The sequence below is a fragment of the Pogoniulus pusillus genome, chromosome 5, assembly GCF_015220805.1.
Source record: "Pogoniulus pusillus isolate bPogPus1 chromosome 5, bPogPus1.pri, whole genome shotgun sequence".
Classification (NCBI taxonomy): domain Eukaryota; kingdom Metazoa; phylum Chordata; class Aves; order Piciformes; family Lybiidae; genus Pogoniulus; species Pogoniulus pusillus.
Window position 1 is genome coordinate 29,535,680 of NC_087268.1, and position 14,763 is coordinate 29,550,442.

Sequence of the window (14,763 nt, forward strand, 5' to 3'; positions counted from 1 at the left end):
ACATAAACTAGCAAAAATGTGGACAGCTGTTGAATGGGACCAGAAACCTGTTGACAAACAATAAGAAAAAAGCTGAAGCACTCAGTGCCTTTTCTGCTTCATTATTTACTGGTAAAACCAGCCCTTCAGGAATTCTAAGACTCTGAGAACCCTAGGAAATTCCAGGGTGAGGAAGGCTTGGTAGAGCAAGATCAGGTTAGGAAACATTTAAATATATTGGACAGACACTATTTTGTGAGACCTCAGGGGATGCACCCTGTGAGTACTGTGTGAGCTGGCTAATAGCACTGCAAGCACACTGTCAGTCATCTTCCGAAGACTGTGGTCATCAGGGATGTTCCTGCAGGCTCAGATGAAAAAAAATGTCACTCCCATACTAGAGGAACTAAAGGTTGGTCAGCCTCACCTCAATCCCTGGGAAGCTGATGGAGCACCTGGAAACTACTTCCGTATAACTGAAGGTCAAGAGGGGATTAGGAGTCATCAGCATGTATTTATGGAGAGGAAATGCTTTCTGACCAACCTAACACCATCCATAATCAACTAACTGGCTTGGTTCACAAATGAAGACCAACCCATGTTGTGGGGTTCAGAAAGAGCTATCTATACCATCTCCAATAATATCCTTGTTGACAAACAAATGAAGTATAGACTAGATAAAATGACAGTGAGAAGGACTGAAAGCTGTCTGAAATACTGGACTCAGAGGGCTGTGACCAGTAACAAGAAAGCCAAGGTCAGAAAGGCCTTGACAAGCTGTAGAAATGGGCCAACAGGAACTTTATGAAGTTCAACAAAAGGAAACACTAATTCCTCCACCTGGGGAGATGCACATGATGTCCCAGGACAGGCTTGGGGCTGATCAGCTTCAAAGTGTATTTGCAGAAAAGAATCTAGAAGTCTTAAAAGATTATGAAGTTGAACACAATTAAGTTGAACATGATTAAGCATTGCACCCTTGTGGCAAAGAATCCAATGGCATTTTAGGCTGTATTAGAAGACCACTGCCAGCAGATTGAGGTGACCTTCTCCTCCACTCAGCACTGGTGAGACACATTTCAAGGATGGGATCCAGTGCTCCCCAGTACAAGAAACATGAACATAACAGAGAAGCCAAATGAAAATGCACTTAAGCAAGATCATTGACAGTAATGTCGACAATTCAGCCATTAAGAGACTGGGATATCTCTCATATAAGGAAAGACTTGGACAGCTGGGACTGCTCACCATGGAAAAGAGAAGGCTCAGAGGACTTCTATCCATATGCAGAAATACCTAAATTGGGAAGCAAAACAAAGAAGGCAGAGCCAGGCACGTCTCTGTGCTGCCCAGTGACTGAACAGAAGGTAATTGGCACAAGCAGAGCTACTGACAATTCCATTTAGACTTAAGAAAAATGTTTGGTTTGGTTTGGTTTGTTGGGGTTTTTTTACAGTGGATACAGGTTGAACACTGACACAAGTTGCAAGACAAATTGCGGTCTCCATATTTGCATATGCTCAAGACTCAACTGAACATCATCCTGAACAACCTACTACAGATGATGCTACTTGAGTGGGGATGTGGACTAGACAACCTCTAGCATTGTCTTTCAGTGTCAGCAGTTCTTTGATTCTGTGAGCTGTTTTGTGGAAATTGTCTGGCCAGCTCAGCATCGTGGTTTGTTTTCTACAAATGAAATCTGCCTTAAGGTGCTTGGAGAGGTGCTTGGTTTCTAGATCAGCAACGGAGGATAGGCTTTGCAGTTTGCAAAGAAACCTGTCTTTGTCTCATGTAAACAAGTCAACCTTTTAGAGAGGTTAGTGGACATTTGTCCCTATAACTGATGCCTCCTTTACCATTCCTTACTTGGTCTAAATGGGCTAGCTCAGAGCATAAGTGGGATGTAAAAGGATGGGATATGTTGCAGCAGACCTTCTGTAGGCACAGTTTTGACTGCAATGATACACATGTTCCCATGCAGCTGCAACTTACCTGGAGAGAAATCAGCTGTGTCCAGACAGAACAAGAGAATGTGGTCCTTCCAGAGCTTGAGCAGCATAAGGAAAGGCTGTGGGAGACTTTCTTACCAATTTTGTAAGAACCTGGGAACAGGTTCTAAACTTTGTACAACAGGAGCCTTCCTTTTCCCCACTCCTTTCAAAGGAGCAGAAAGGGTGCACAGAAGGTAGAGGGCAGAATACCTTTGTGCTGTTGCTAAGTGTCAGACCAGCATCTGTGTAGGCAAGTTAACAAAGGTGAGCTTTCTCATCAGACCTACCGGGACTAACACACAGTGCTTTGTTTCTCCCTGCAGGTGCCACTATAAGTGTGATCGTTGACATTAATGTCAATGTTTCAGTCATTATTTCTGCCCTGATCGCAACTCTGTACACACTTGTGGGGGGGGTTTATTCTGTGGCCTACACTGATGTCGTTCAGCTCTTCTGCATCTTCCTGGGACTGGTAAGTTAGCACATTTTTATCTTTTTTGTTGTTGTTGAGGATTTCACCCAGAGCAGTGTGATGGCTGCTGACACCTATTGCCCAGCTTCAGTTTTGAAACCGTGTCTTCACCGAAGGCATGGAGAAGGACTAGCTCCACTCAGCCCTGGCTTCACAGAATTTGCATGCAGCCCATCCTTTGACAATAATGCTGACCAAGAGATCTGACTTTGGCACCTTTCCAGCCAGTCTGATAGAGCAAACACTTGCAGTTTTCTTGCTGAGTTTACAACTAATTCAAAATAGTACTCAAGCTAACTCCTTTTCTGTCTGTCCACAGGACCTTGGCAGAGGTACTGGAAAAAGACATCAGTCATAGGAAGCAGTCAGGAAAGTAGCTCAGAAACACTGCCATTGGGCCTGCAGAGCTGAGACTCTCCTGCTTCTCCTTCCTACTCATGCAGCTGAGTTAACCTCCTGCTTTAAATCTTAAACCTCCTTTGGGTTTTCTCTCATTTCCCTCCACCATCCTTGGAGACCATAGAATAAGAAGGCTTACCAGACAATCTTGCTGTCTGAACACAGCAGTATGAGTATCCCCTCATCAGCTATCAATGATACGCTAGTGGGTAGCCTTTTATTTACAGTCAGGTATAAGCCCTGCTCTGAAAAACATCCATGCAACAGGGCTCAGATCACAGAGGTGAAATCAAAGAAACTGCTTTGTTTGCCAGTGGCAGTAAATAGATGATTACAGGTGTGCAGAGGACTAAGAGAAGCCAGAATAAATGGGGTGGCTCAAGGTGAAGGAATTGAATGGCACCCTGGGGATCCAAAGCTGTTTCTCTGCTTTCACTAGAGTTCTTGTGCAGCTCTAGGGAAATTGCCTGAGCCAGTGCTCATCCAGGTGGTCACTAACCAACCCTCTGTGTGTCCTCACTTTCCGGCATCCTACTGTGAGCCCTATGACTTTGTTTTCAGAAGTGCTAAACAGTCCCTCTTGTAACTGACTTTGTGGGAATAGTGCTGAATACTCTGGGAAAAAAAAAAAAATCCAAATTCCAGCTGGCCACCTCAAGTGAAAACTTATTCTCATGCCTCTGTTCTTCACCTGCACAGTCACTCTGCCTGCTTCACCAACGTGCATGTTAGTATTTGTGAACCACTGAGTTTCTACAGATGGTGTGCATTACAGAAATTCCCCAAACTGTACATAAATCAAAACAGAGAAATGCTTTTTCAGTGAGAACTCACGCATCACTGAAGACCCTGATCCAATGGGAATAATAACATGTGATCCTCTATTAAAGGTAGCATGAACCTGATAGGGAGGGAGGGAGAAGCAAAAGCATCTGGAGGGATAGCAGTCTTCTAAATGCTTGGATCCAATGCTTTAATAGTGTTATTTTAATTCAGGTTCTTTAATTCAAGTTTGCCTTTTTGTGTAATTTTCCATTTGACATAAACTGCAATAATGTAACGTATAAGAAACCATATCCATAACCTCAAGGGTCGTCAGTGGGGCTAGAAGGCTCACATAGCATCTAAATGGCCATGGTCTAAGTGAGAGAGTTTTAGACAAAACGGGACTCTTTTGCAGTAGATGTCACAGCAGAAGATGTTGCAGGCTGAGGTATCCCAGCTTCTCCTCCAGACTCTGGAACAGTGTGCACTCCCACTGGCACCGAGCTTTACTGCTCATTTCTCTAATGTCTATTCCTCTCCTGCTCTTTACTGAAGAAGAGACTTCGTTCCCCACCCTGGCTCCTCATTTCAGACACAGCTTGTTCCTTAAGCTTCCAAAACCACCACCCCAGCCACTTCGCCTTGGTTTTCTTCTTACAGTCCCAGGTAGTGTCTCTCCTTCCCATCTCATTCTCCTGTACACGCATCTGCAACTCTCAGTTCTTGGTCTTTATCTTGCCTGGTGAGTCTTTCACAAGTCCTGCACTGTATCCCCACTATTTACTGACTCTTACCTCAGATGTACTATTAGTTCCACAGTCTAAATGTTTTGCCACCACTATGCAGAAATGCTTTTTCTAGTTTCCAACCTCATGAGGTCCAGATCCTTCTATTTATTTCCTACTTCTACCTCTGAGCCTCAACATAAAGTCTCAGTTTCTGCTTCAGCTCTGCAGGCCCTGGTTTTGTTTGGCATCCATTCAAAGCAGTGAATTTTATCCCCCATTAGAAAGGGCTCAATGAAAAAAGGTGGGGAGGAAAGGTCTATGTCTATACTGAGCAAGTTAAGCAGCGGTAAGAGGAAGATACAGGATTATCTGTAATGGTTAATCTTTAACACAGTCCTGTCACTGTTTTGGACTATGGCAATTGTGATTTTCCCAGATAATTTCCAGGAACACTTCATAGCTGTCCTTTTTGAAAGGAAAGGAGCCTAGATGTATGGATGTAAAGCACGACACATCGGTGACTCACAGGGCTGGAGAAAGTGACTCGATTTGTGTTTTTTACTAATGTAGGGGCAGTCCATGGGAACACAAAGAGCTAAGTTACTGTCAGGCACTGGAGTGGATTACAAAAGCACATAATGCATTTGCAGTACAGTACTAATTAAATCCTGGGCTTTGGCATATAGGCTGCAGATGAACCTTTACCAATTCAACATACTGAAAATCTCAGCTGAGTTTGTACAAACTGTAGCTCTTCAGAAGATCATCACTTGGGCATGTTTGAAATTTGAGATTCGTAAGCAAGAATGAAAAAAAGCCATTTAACATCCTTGTTCCCTATGAATTTTTCAACAAGAAAAGCATTAACTTCCATTAATTTTGACAATAAATTTATTTCATACTGAAAATAGCTTGGAGACAGTTGAGACATTTTGGCAATCTTTTCCAGAAGTGACCAAGCAAACAGTGAGAAGGAAACATTTCTGCCCAAGCACTTTAACTGGCAAAGGTTACCATGTAATAGAATACTATGGTGCATGATAAACAACCCGAAAAACAAATGCTACAAAATAACAAAGTGCTACAAAATAGTCTTCACACATTATCACAACAATGGTGCAACAAGTAGAGGAAGGTGTTTGGTTTCTGCCTTCCTTTCTCCTGTTATTGCATATGATTAAATGTGATCAGTTGGATTGCGGTAATCTGTGTGGGTTTTGTTGCTCATTGCATCCTCAGGATGCCATATATGTGATGGCCTACTCCATGTAACACCAGGCCTGGTTTTCATATCCATAGGAGCTGCTGAGGTTCTTGTCCTAGAAAGTTAGTGAGTTACACCATAGTGAAGTAAGTTGGCAAGTGAGCACACAAACAGTCAGTCAGTGAAGGAAATGGACCCTCTGGCAGAAACTGTCTCTGGAAAGGGTTTATCAACTAATGGTTGAGTTTTTTTTCTTCACGTAAATCAATAAACAGGGAGACTGAAAATAGTCAAGACCCCAGACTGAAATTATCCTCAAGGCAGAGAAGTGCTGTATCACTAGACTGTGAGGTGGTCTGGAGCAAGAGAAATGGGGACTCACCACCCTTCTCTTGTGGCAGGATAGTTTTGTGTTGAATTAAAAAGTAATTCCTTAGCCTTCAGGTACATTCGTGATGTCTCATGCCTGTATACTGGCAAATCTTGATGCTATTGCACACAGGTTTATATACATGTTTCTCTTCAATGTGGTTTAGGAAATCATGTAAAGAATATATGTGGAATTTAGGGAAGATAAAATAAAAGTGTATAAAAATGTCTTTCCTGTTGCTTTTGCTATTTACACTGATTAGTTCTTTGCTTTCACTGGCACACTCCAGGAGAGAGGTAAGCAGTCCATCACCAGCCTCTCTGGATATTGATAGTGTTCCACCAGCATATAATTTGACTTTTCTCCAAACCAGCTCAGCAATTTGAAATTAAATGTGAAAGAAAAAAAGAAGAAAACCAGATAAATGCTACTGTTAAAAGTTTACTGAATACCTTCTTTAGTCCTGAACGACGTGTTTTGTCTTTGGTTACAGTGGATCAGTGTACCCTTTGCTATGTCCCATCCTGCAGTAACAGACATTGGGCTGACGGCTGTGCACCATGTGCACCAAGAACCTTGGCTTGGATCTATCAACTCACTTGACATTTACACATGGCTGGACAATTTCTTTTTACTGGTAAGTGATGGCTTGTGTGAAAGAATGAAGCATTTAAGTACTCACACTGTATTGGTGTGACAGCTGAAAATAATAGAATCTACTTAAGAGTTTCCAGCAAATGTGAAACTTTTACCCTCTTGACTTCTACTCAATATTTCTGCACATTTGAATGCTTTCATGGAAATATCAGTAGAATATTGTAGCACAGCTGTCAAAGTCAGCATTGCCAGGAATGCAATTTAAGTATCATCAGACTGAAAGAGTTGACTTATGCTGAGTTTAATTAAAAGTGTGCAGTTAATATTTGACTGATGTCATTGTTGGCAGAGGAATTTATACATCTCAGAAGGCAATAAATATGTTATACAAATTATTAAGTACACCTTAGGTATAGGTGATGTAGAAAAAAGCTTTGCAGAGATGGATTAATGGATGATTTCATATGTGCACACATGGTAGAACGAACTAAAAGCTTTCATTATTTAATACCTGTGTATTACACATGGGATCAATGGTTATGGAGTACTTTCCATTAGAAGATCTAGCAACATGTGCTAATATTTTCCATCCTTAGTGTCCCTGAGCAACCCAATACTGTTAGCAGGTTGCACTTTGGGATTCTTTTTTCTGGATTTGTTGTTGTTTGTAAATGTTCTCAACCAGAAGTATTTTATTTTATATGTATATATATCACAGTATCACCAAGGTTGGAAGAGACCTCATAGATCATCAAGTCCAACCCTATTATAATATATATGTCCATATATATTATTATAGGGCTACTAAAACATATTGGTTTAAGCAGCCAAAATTTTTTAGAGCTTTTCAGAGAACCAAAGTGTGACATTAGCTCAATGACTGTACTGTCAGATAACCCTGAAGGTTTCATCTCTGCTGATGACCATAGAAAAGCTCTAATATTGCCAAATTGTGATGATTTTCATTGTATTAGTTTAATTATTGCTCCAAAAATTTACACTGGCTTGGAAAGTTTTGTTAAAGAAGCATTATTCAGACTGTAATGGAAAAGAGTTATAAACAGCAAGTCAATAGTAGAGTTGCCTGTGAAACATTCATTTGGTCCCTGTGCATGAATGAAACACATAAGAAACACCTGTATACACACAGTTTGGTCCAAATGACTCTAGCCTCATTTAGTGTGGGAAACTGGACTGTGCATGTTTAGTGAGCAATTTGCTTCATTTTCTTTTCATGCTGTTTAGTCACAGGAACTTATTGAGATGATTCAAATTGAAAATACACTTTCATATCATATTTTGCAAATGCAATTTAAAGTCTAATCAGGATCTTCACTGTTATATACCCAAAACAAAGAACAGGGTTACCACTATGAAAACAAACAAACAAAAACCAAACCACGTCACTTTCTTTTACTGCTTTGTCTTTAAGTCCTATTGGTATCATATTTGATTAAAACATTGGGAGAGTAATTATGGAGATTTTTGTGTTCAGTGCATGCAGAATGTGTTGCTTTGTTTTAATGGCCACATGCATTCATAAAGGAAAAAAGAAATCTTGCTTTCAAATTGCATCAGAAAATAATCTAATTTTGGCAGGGAGAAGGTACCAGAGGCCAAATTCTTCAAATTTCAGATAGAACAATGAGATTTTATAACCTTTTGTTAGAGTTTATCAAATGCTTATGCAGCTCACAATACAAAAGGATTACAGACACTATGTAGGTGTGAAGTGTTGCTGCTAATAGTACCAAGAAAGAACTTCTCAAAAGAGCAAGGGATTTAAGTAGATTTACAATGGTTTAACATTTCTTGTGAGGATAATAGTTGCAGCTATTACTGTCTGACTGATAACCAACAAATAAATGAAAGATCAGTAATGCAGCATTAAGCATTCAGGTGATGCTTCTGCATGTTCTTTATGTAGTGGTATAAAAAAATAACCCCTTGCATTAGCCTCCAGTGACAGGATGGTGCCCATTGTGTTTTCAGACATTAGGAGGAATCCCATGGCAAGCATATTTCCAGCGAGTTCTTTCCTCATCTTCTGCCACATATGCTCAAGTTCTGTCATTTCTGGCTGCTTTTGGCTGCCTTGTCATGGCTCTTCCCGCAGTGCTCATTGGTGCAATTGGAGCATCTACAGGTAAATTACTAAAAATTATTAGTGCAATAAATACATTAAATTCCTATGAAGCTTATGTTAGATTCAAATGACATCAATGATCAACTCATGACTTGTTCAACAGGAAACTACAATGAACAATACTATTATAGAATGTTCCTCCCAGGGAAAATTGCCCCTGCATCAGTGACTGAGATTAACACATTTTGAATGTTATAGGTATCTACAAACATAATATTTCTATTTAATGTTTGAGTTAGATTCCAGTACTTTTACTTGGTCCTAAAAGTAATATCACAGTATCACACAGTATCAACAAGGTTGGAAGAGACCTCACAGATCATCAAGTCCAACCCTTTACCACAGAGCTCAAGGCTAGACCATGGCACCAAGTGCCACGTCCAATCCTGCCTTGAACAGCCCCAGGGACGGCCACTCCACCACCTCCCCGGGCAGCCCATTCCAGTGTCCAATGACTCTCTCAGTGAAGATCTTTCTCCTCACCTCGAGCCTGAATTTCCCCTGGCGCAGCCTGAGGCTGTGTCCTCTCGTTCTGGTGCTGGCCACCTGAGAGAAGAGAGCAACCTCCTCCTGGCTACAACCACCCTTCAGGCTACAACCTCCTCTTCTCCAGGCTAAACAATCCCAGCTCCCTCAGCCTCTCCTCGTAGGGCTGTGCTCAAGGCCTCTCACCAGCCTCATCGCCCTTCTCTGGACACGCTCAAGCATCTCAATGTCCCTCCTAAACTGGGGGGCCCAGAACTGAACACAGTACTCAAGGTGTGGTCTAACCAGTGCAGAGTACAGGGGCAGAATGACCTCCCTGCTCCTGCTGACCACACCATTCCTGATGCAGGCCAGGATGCCACTGGCTCTCTTGGCCACCTGGGCACACTGCTGGCTCATGTTCAGGTGGGTATCAATCAGCACCCCCAGATCCACATGAAATAACTGCAAAATAACTGTGTACATGTTGTAATCATTTATCTGGAATTATAATTATCTTTGGTCAGAAATATCTTGACCAAAACATCCTTGTCAAGTTCTTGTTCATAGCAAGAGTGATCCCCATTGCAGTGAACATGTAGCTAAACTGATAAAAATGTTCTGTTAGAAATGTATAACGATCCAAGAGTAAGCTTAAAACCCATCACAAACAAATATGGATCTCAGGCTTGGTTTATTGAGAGAAATGACACTTATGAGCAGTGCAGAAATGCTAAATAGAATTAAGTCTCCCTAACAGAAACCAGTAGGACAATGTCTCTCCAAAATGCTGTCGGTCCAACCGTAGCAACAGTTCAGTCATTGAATGTGTATGAAAATGTGACAATACAAATAGCTCACTACAGGTGAAATCAAGAGGTGCTGGTGACTGCAAATGTTGCTGATAATATACTGATGTCCATATTGCAGCCTGGAATGAGACTGAGTATGGTGTCCCTGACCCCATGTCTAAAAAAGAAGCTGATATGATTTTACCAATCGTGCTCCAGTACCTTTGTCCAGTCTATATCTCGTTCTTTGGCCTCGGCGCTGTATCTGCTGCTGTGATGTCATCAGCTGACTCTTCAATTTTATCAGCAAGTTCCATGTTTGCTCGGAACATTTACCAGCTCTCCTTTCGGCAAAACGTGAGATTACTTTTTCACTTTCACTTGTAGAGAAAACTTTAGCTGATGCATAAACTGTGATTTCACAACAAAGCACTTCTTTCACTTTCCTATCTGTGACTAGAAAAAGTATAGTATTTGTTCCTAGCAGTAGATTGGATAAACCAAAAGTCATAATAATAATTGTGGCTGTAACCACCAGCATAGAATAGAACATAGAATATAGAATCAAACAGGTTGGAAGAGACCTCCAAGATCATCCAGGCCAACCTAGCACCCAGCCCTAGCCAGTCAACTAGACCATGGCACTAAGTGCCTCATCCAGGCTTTTCTTGAACAACTCCAGGGACAGTGACTCCACCACCTCCCTGGGCAGCCCATTCCAATGCCAATCACTCTCTCTGGCAAGAACTTCCTCCTAACATCCAGCCTATACTTCCCCTGGCACAACTTGAGACTGTGTCCCCTTGTTCTGTTGCTGGTTGCCTGGGAGAAGAGACCAACCCCCACCTGGCTACAACCTCCCTTCAGGTAGTTGTAAACAGCAATGAGGTCACTCCTGAGCCTCCTCTTCTCCAGGCTAAACAACCCCAGCTCCCTCAGCCTCTCCTCAGAGGGTTTGTGTTCCAGCAGAGATGACAAAGCTAGCTTGAGAAGGCAGCTTTCTTGTGGCACTGTAGTTTATCTGCACAGCTCCTAATTTATGCTGCAACTGTAGGTTTTACTCAAATACTCAAAGTGAGATATCTTTGTGATTTACTGATCTATCAGAAAATAATTTGACATGAGAATGGGCTCCTGAATCTGACTTTCATCACAGGAAATGCAGAAGAAGTACTCCAAATGCTCGCAGTTTTTTTCTGTTTAAGCCATATTGTGCTTATATTTTAGAATTACTTCAAGCACTCTGATGTTGCTTTATCCTTTGACACATTATTCTCAAAGGTTAACAGTTTGGGGAATGCCCACCATAAACCAGTTGTTTGCTGGATGTCCAACCTTCAGATTTGGAAGATAGGGACAGTGAGGAGAATGAAGCCCCCATAATCCAAGGATAGATGGGTAGTCATCTGCTGCATCACTTAGACATACACAAGTCTATGGAGCCGGATGGCATGCACCCAAGGGTACTGAGGGAACTGGCAGATGTGCTCACCAGGCCACTCTCCATCATTTACCAGCAGCCCTGGCTAACCAGGGAGGTCCTAGCTGACTAGAGATTGGCAACTGTGATCCACACCTACAAGAATGGCTGGAAGGAGGGCCCAGGGATCTACAGACCTGTCAATCTGGCCCTGGTGCCATGGGAGGTTATGGAGCAGATAGATCATCTTGAGTTCCACTATGCAGCACAGACAGGGCAAGCAGATGATCAGGCCCAGTCAGCGTGGGTTTGTGGAGGGCAGGTCCTGCTCAGTGAACCTGATCTCCTTCTAGGACAAGGTAAGCTGCTTAGTGGATGAGGGAAAGACTATGGATGCTCTTCACTTGAATTTCAGTAAAGCCTTTGACACTGTCTTCCACAGTGGCTGCTTATGGTTTGAATTGGTGGACACTGCTGAGTAAAAAATTGGCTGATGACTGAACTTAAAGAGCAGTGGTGAATGGAGTTCAATCCAGTTGGCAACTAGTCATTAGGGACATCCCTCAGGGCTCAGTACTGGAGACAGTTCTCTTTAATATCTCTTTATCAGTGATCAGGATGAGGGGATTGAATGCACTCTCAGTAAGCTTACAGATGACACTAATATGGGAGGAAGTGTTGATCTTGAGCATAGAAAGGCCCTACAGAGGGACCTGGACTGAGGTAAGCATTTGTAAATATTATTGTGTCATGCAACTTTCCTTTTACAACACAGTATTTTATATTGTCTATGTGCATAAATGCAGGCATGTATATATTGCCAGGAAGAAAAAAAAAAACAAAGCATCTAACACTGCTCTTTTGGGGCTTTTTTTGCAGGCTTCAGACAGGGAAATCGTGTGGGTCATGAGAATCACTGTTTTCCTATTTGGAGCATCAGCAACAGCAATGGCCCTGCTAGCTTCATCAGTGTACGGCCTGTGGTACCTCAGCTCTGACCTCGTTTACATCATCATATTCCCCCAGCTCCTCTGTGTGCTATTTATTAAAGGAACCAACACCTACGGTGCCATTGCAGGATACTTGTTTGGAATTGTTCTCAGAATAACCGGAGGAGAACCATACCTCTACCTTCAGCCCTTGATCTACTATCCTGGCTGCTATCCAGACGAGAATAATATCTATATCCAGCGATTCCCTTTTAAGACGCTTGCTATGCTTTCCTCCTTCTTTGCTAACATTATAGTCTCCTACCTAGCCAAATACTTATTTGAGAGCGGGACTTTGCCACCAAAGCTGGACTTCCTTGATGCTGTTGTTGCCAGGTATAGTAGAGAACACATGGACAAAGCAACTCTTGTAAAAAGTGACAATATTGTATTAAATGAACTTGCACCTGTGAATCCCCGGCACAGCTTAACCTTGAGCTCTACTTTTACAAACAAGGAAGCCTTCAATTATGTTGATTCGAGTCCAGAGCTGTCCAACACTGAAGATAATTAAAAAATCTGGTAGCCACAGGCACAGCAATGTGAAGAAGGAGACTCCACAAAGAATAGTAAGAGGCATTTTATCAGAAGAAAAGCATGAACTGGGAATAAAATGCCGCTGCACAATTCTTTATGTTGTTTCTAGGAGCAGGAGCATCCCATGGGAGGAACACTTTTCTGTTACTAGCCAAGATGCTGGATCAGATCAGAGAGTACTTAACAAAAGACACAGATCTCCTTCTTTCCACCCAGAACTGTATACTGTGTAACTAAATATATTTACAACTGAGACTATAAGTAGCAGAAAAAGTGCAACAGTTACTTAGCTAGGACATCCTACGAAGATACTATAATACAGTCACTCTGAAACACAGTGAGTCAACATTTTATTGGCATTACATGGAAATATATTGTCACAGCTATAAGTGATTTATTACTACAGAGTTAGTTGCTTGAGCAAAGACAGACACACCGATAACTTCCCCGGGGTTTTGGTCTGGTTGTGTTTTTTTCCTCATAAAGAAGTTCAAATAACACAAATTTAGTGTTTAATTATTTGTATAAGACATCAAAACATGCAAAAGGTAATAAAATCCTTATAGGAGTGCTATACATCATATATTAATTTTTAAAGAAAAAAATTAAGTCACCAGTTTAAAATGATGTTATATCTAGTGCAAGATGGCCTTAAACAAAGTATGTTACTCTAGGTGTTCTCTTTCTCCTGTGGCTAGTGGCTGCCACCAATGGAGGGTAACACATTTTTTTTTAAGCAATAATTGGAGTTGAAACTCAGCTTATGAAAAATGACAGAACTTTTATAAACTAAATATAGCTTTTCGATGTCGAGACAAGAAACCTTCTTCTTCAAAATGAACACAGAACAAAATCAGTCTGGCACCAAGTGACTGCAGCAACGGAACAAGTATTACAATACAAGAATCAAGAAGACTTGAGAAAATGGATGAGAGGGGTTTCCATGGGGAAAATCCCTATTTTTCACTTAATCAAAATATATCCTCAAAGACATCAAAAAGTCTTATGGATTGGTCTTGCTGAAATTTCTTTGGAAAATACATGTTTTCCATGGAAAAAAACACAGTTTCTCAAAAAAATCTGATTTCCCATGGGAAAAACAAGACTTGCTGGACAGATTTCGGCAGTGTCTACTTCCAAAAGCAGCTGCAGCTTGGAGGCAAACTGAAAGGAAAGGTGAAGTCATCAGTGAAGTGAAAGGCACAGCAGTGTCTTGCACTAAATGCTGGAGTCCTTCATTAACAGCCATCCTGGGCCATCGTGGTGACTCTGTGGAACACCAGCAGTGGCCAGGCGCAGATGAAACTCCACACACTGATGGCAGTGCTGGCCAGAAGCAGCAAAGCAAGGAGGGGAGGCCTCTTCTGACTTTGCCTGAGCCAGCAAGGAACATGCAGTATTGTTTCCATTTGCCCACGGCCGAGATGATTGTGCCCATCCCCATTGGTAGTGCCTTTCACAGTGGGAGATCTAATAGCTAGATTTCTGCTCCAATAATCCTTTTCAGTCTAAGCATGACAACATGTTCAACTGAAACTCAGATATCCTCCTGTTACTGCTCGCCAGTGAAATTTCTCCTTTCACGTTCACAACACAAGGAGCTATACTGGAGGATAGGAGATGTAAGAATAGGTTTTGCTGCTAAAGGAAGAAGCCATCAACTTGTGCATTCAGTGTTGACATAAACTTTCACAAGGTTGAATCCTTAGATATGTTTTTACTCCTTTTGTGGAGTCTTAACAGCATGTATCTATTTTATACATAGAGAAAAAAATAATTTTAGAGATACTGATTGTTGGTTTTTTTTTTCCCTCTCCATATAATGCATTTAAAAATAACACTGCACCTCAGTTCTGAATATGCATTGTGAACTGTGGTACCACTGTGCTAACAAATATTGAGCGTGC

At 41.6% G+C, this 14,763-nt stretch overlaps 1 protein-coding gene across 1 annotated transcript in view; it reads left to right on the top strand.

The window, feature by feature from the left end:
* The window catches only part of SLC5A7 (solute carrier family 5 member 7), a 29,339-nt gene extending 15,001 nt beyond the window's left edge, over nt 1–14,338 (top strand). The window contains exons 5-9 of the mRNA XM_064143648.1: nt 2,297–2,445; nt 6,405–6,548; nt 8,501–8,654; nt 10,050–10,267; nt 12,210–14,338. Of these exons, the coding sequence (XP_063999718.1) occupies nt 2,297–2,445; nt 6,405–6,548; nt 8,501–8,654; nt 10,050–10,267; nt 12,210–12,833 (1,289 nt within the window). The 3' untranslated portion in view covers nt 12,834–14,338. The remainder of the gene's footprint in view (nt 1–2,296; nt 2,446–6,404; nt 6,549–8,500; nt 8,655–10,049; nt 10,268–12,209) is intronic.
* The last annotated feature ends 425 nt before the right edge of the window (nt 14,339–14,763 follow it).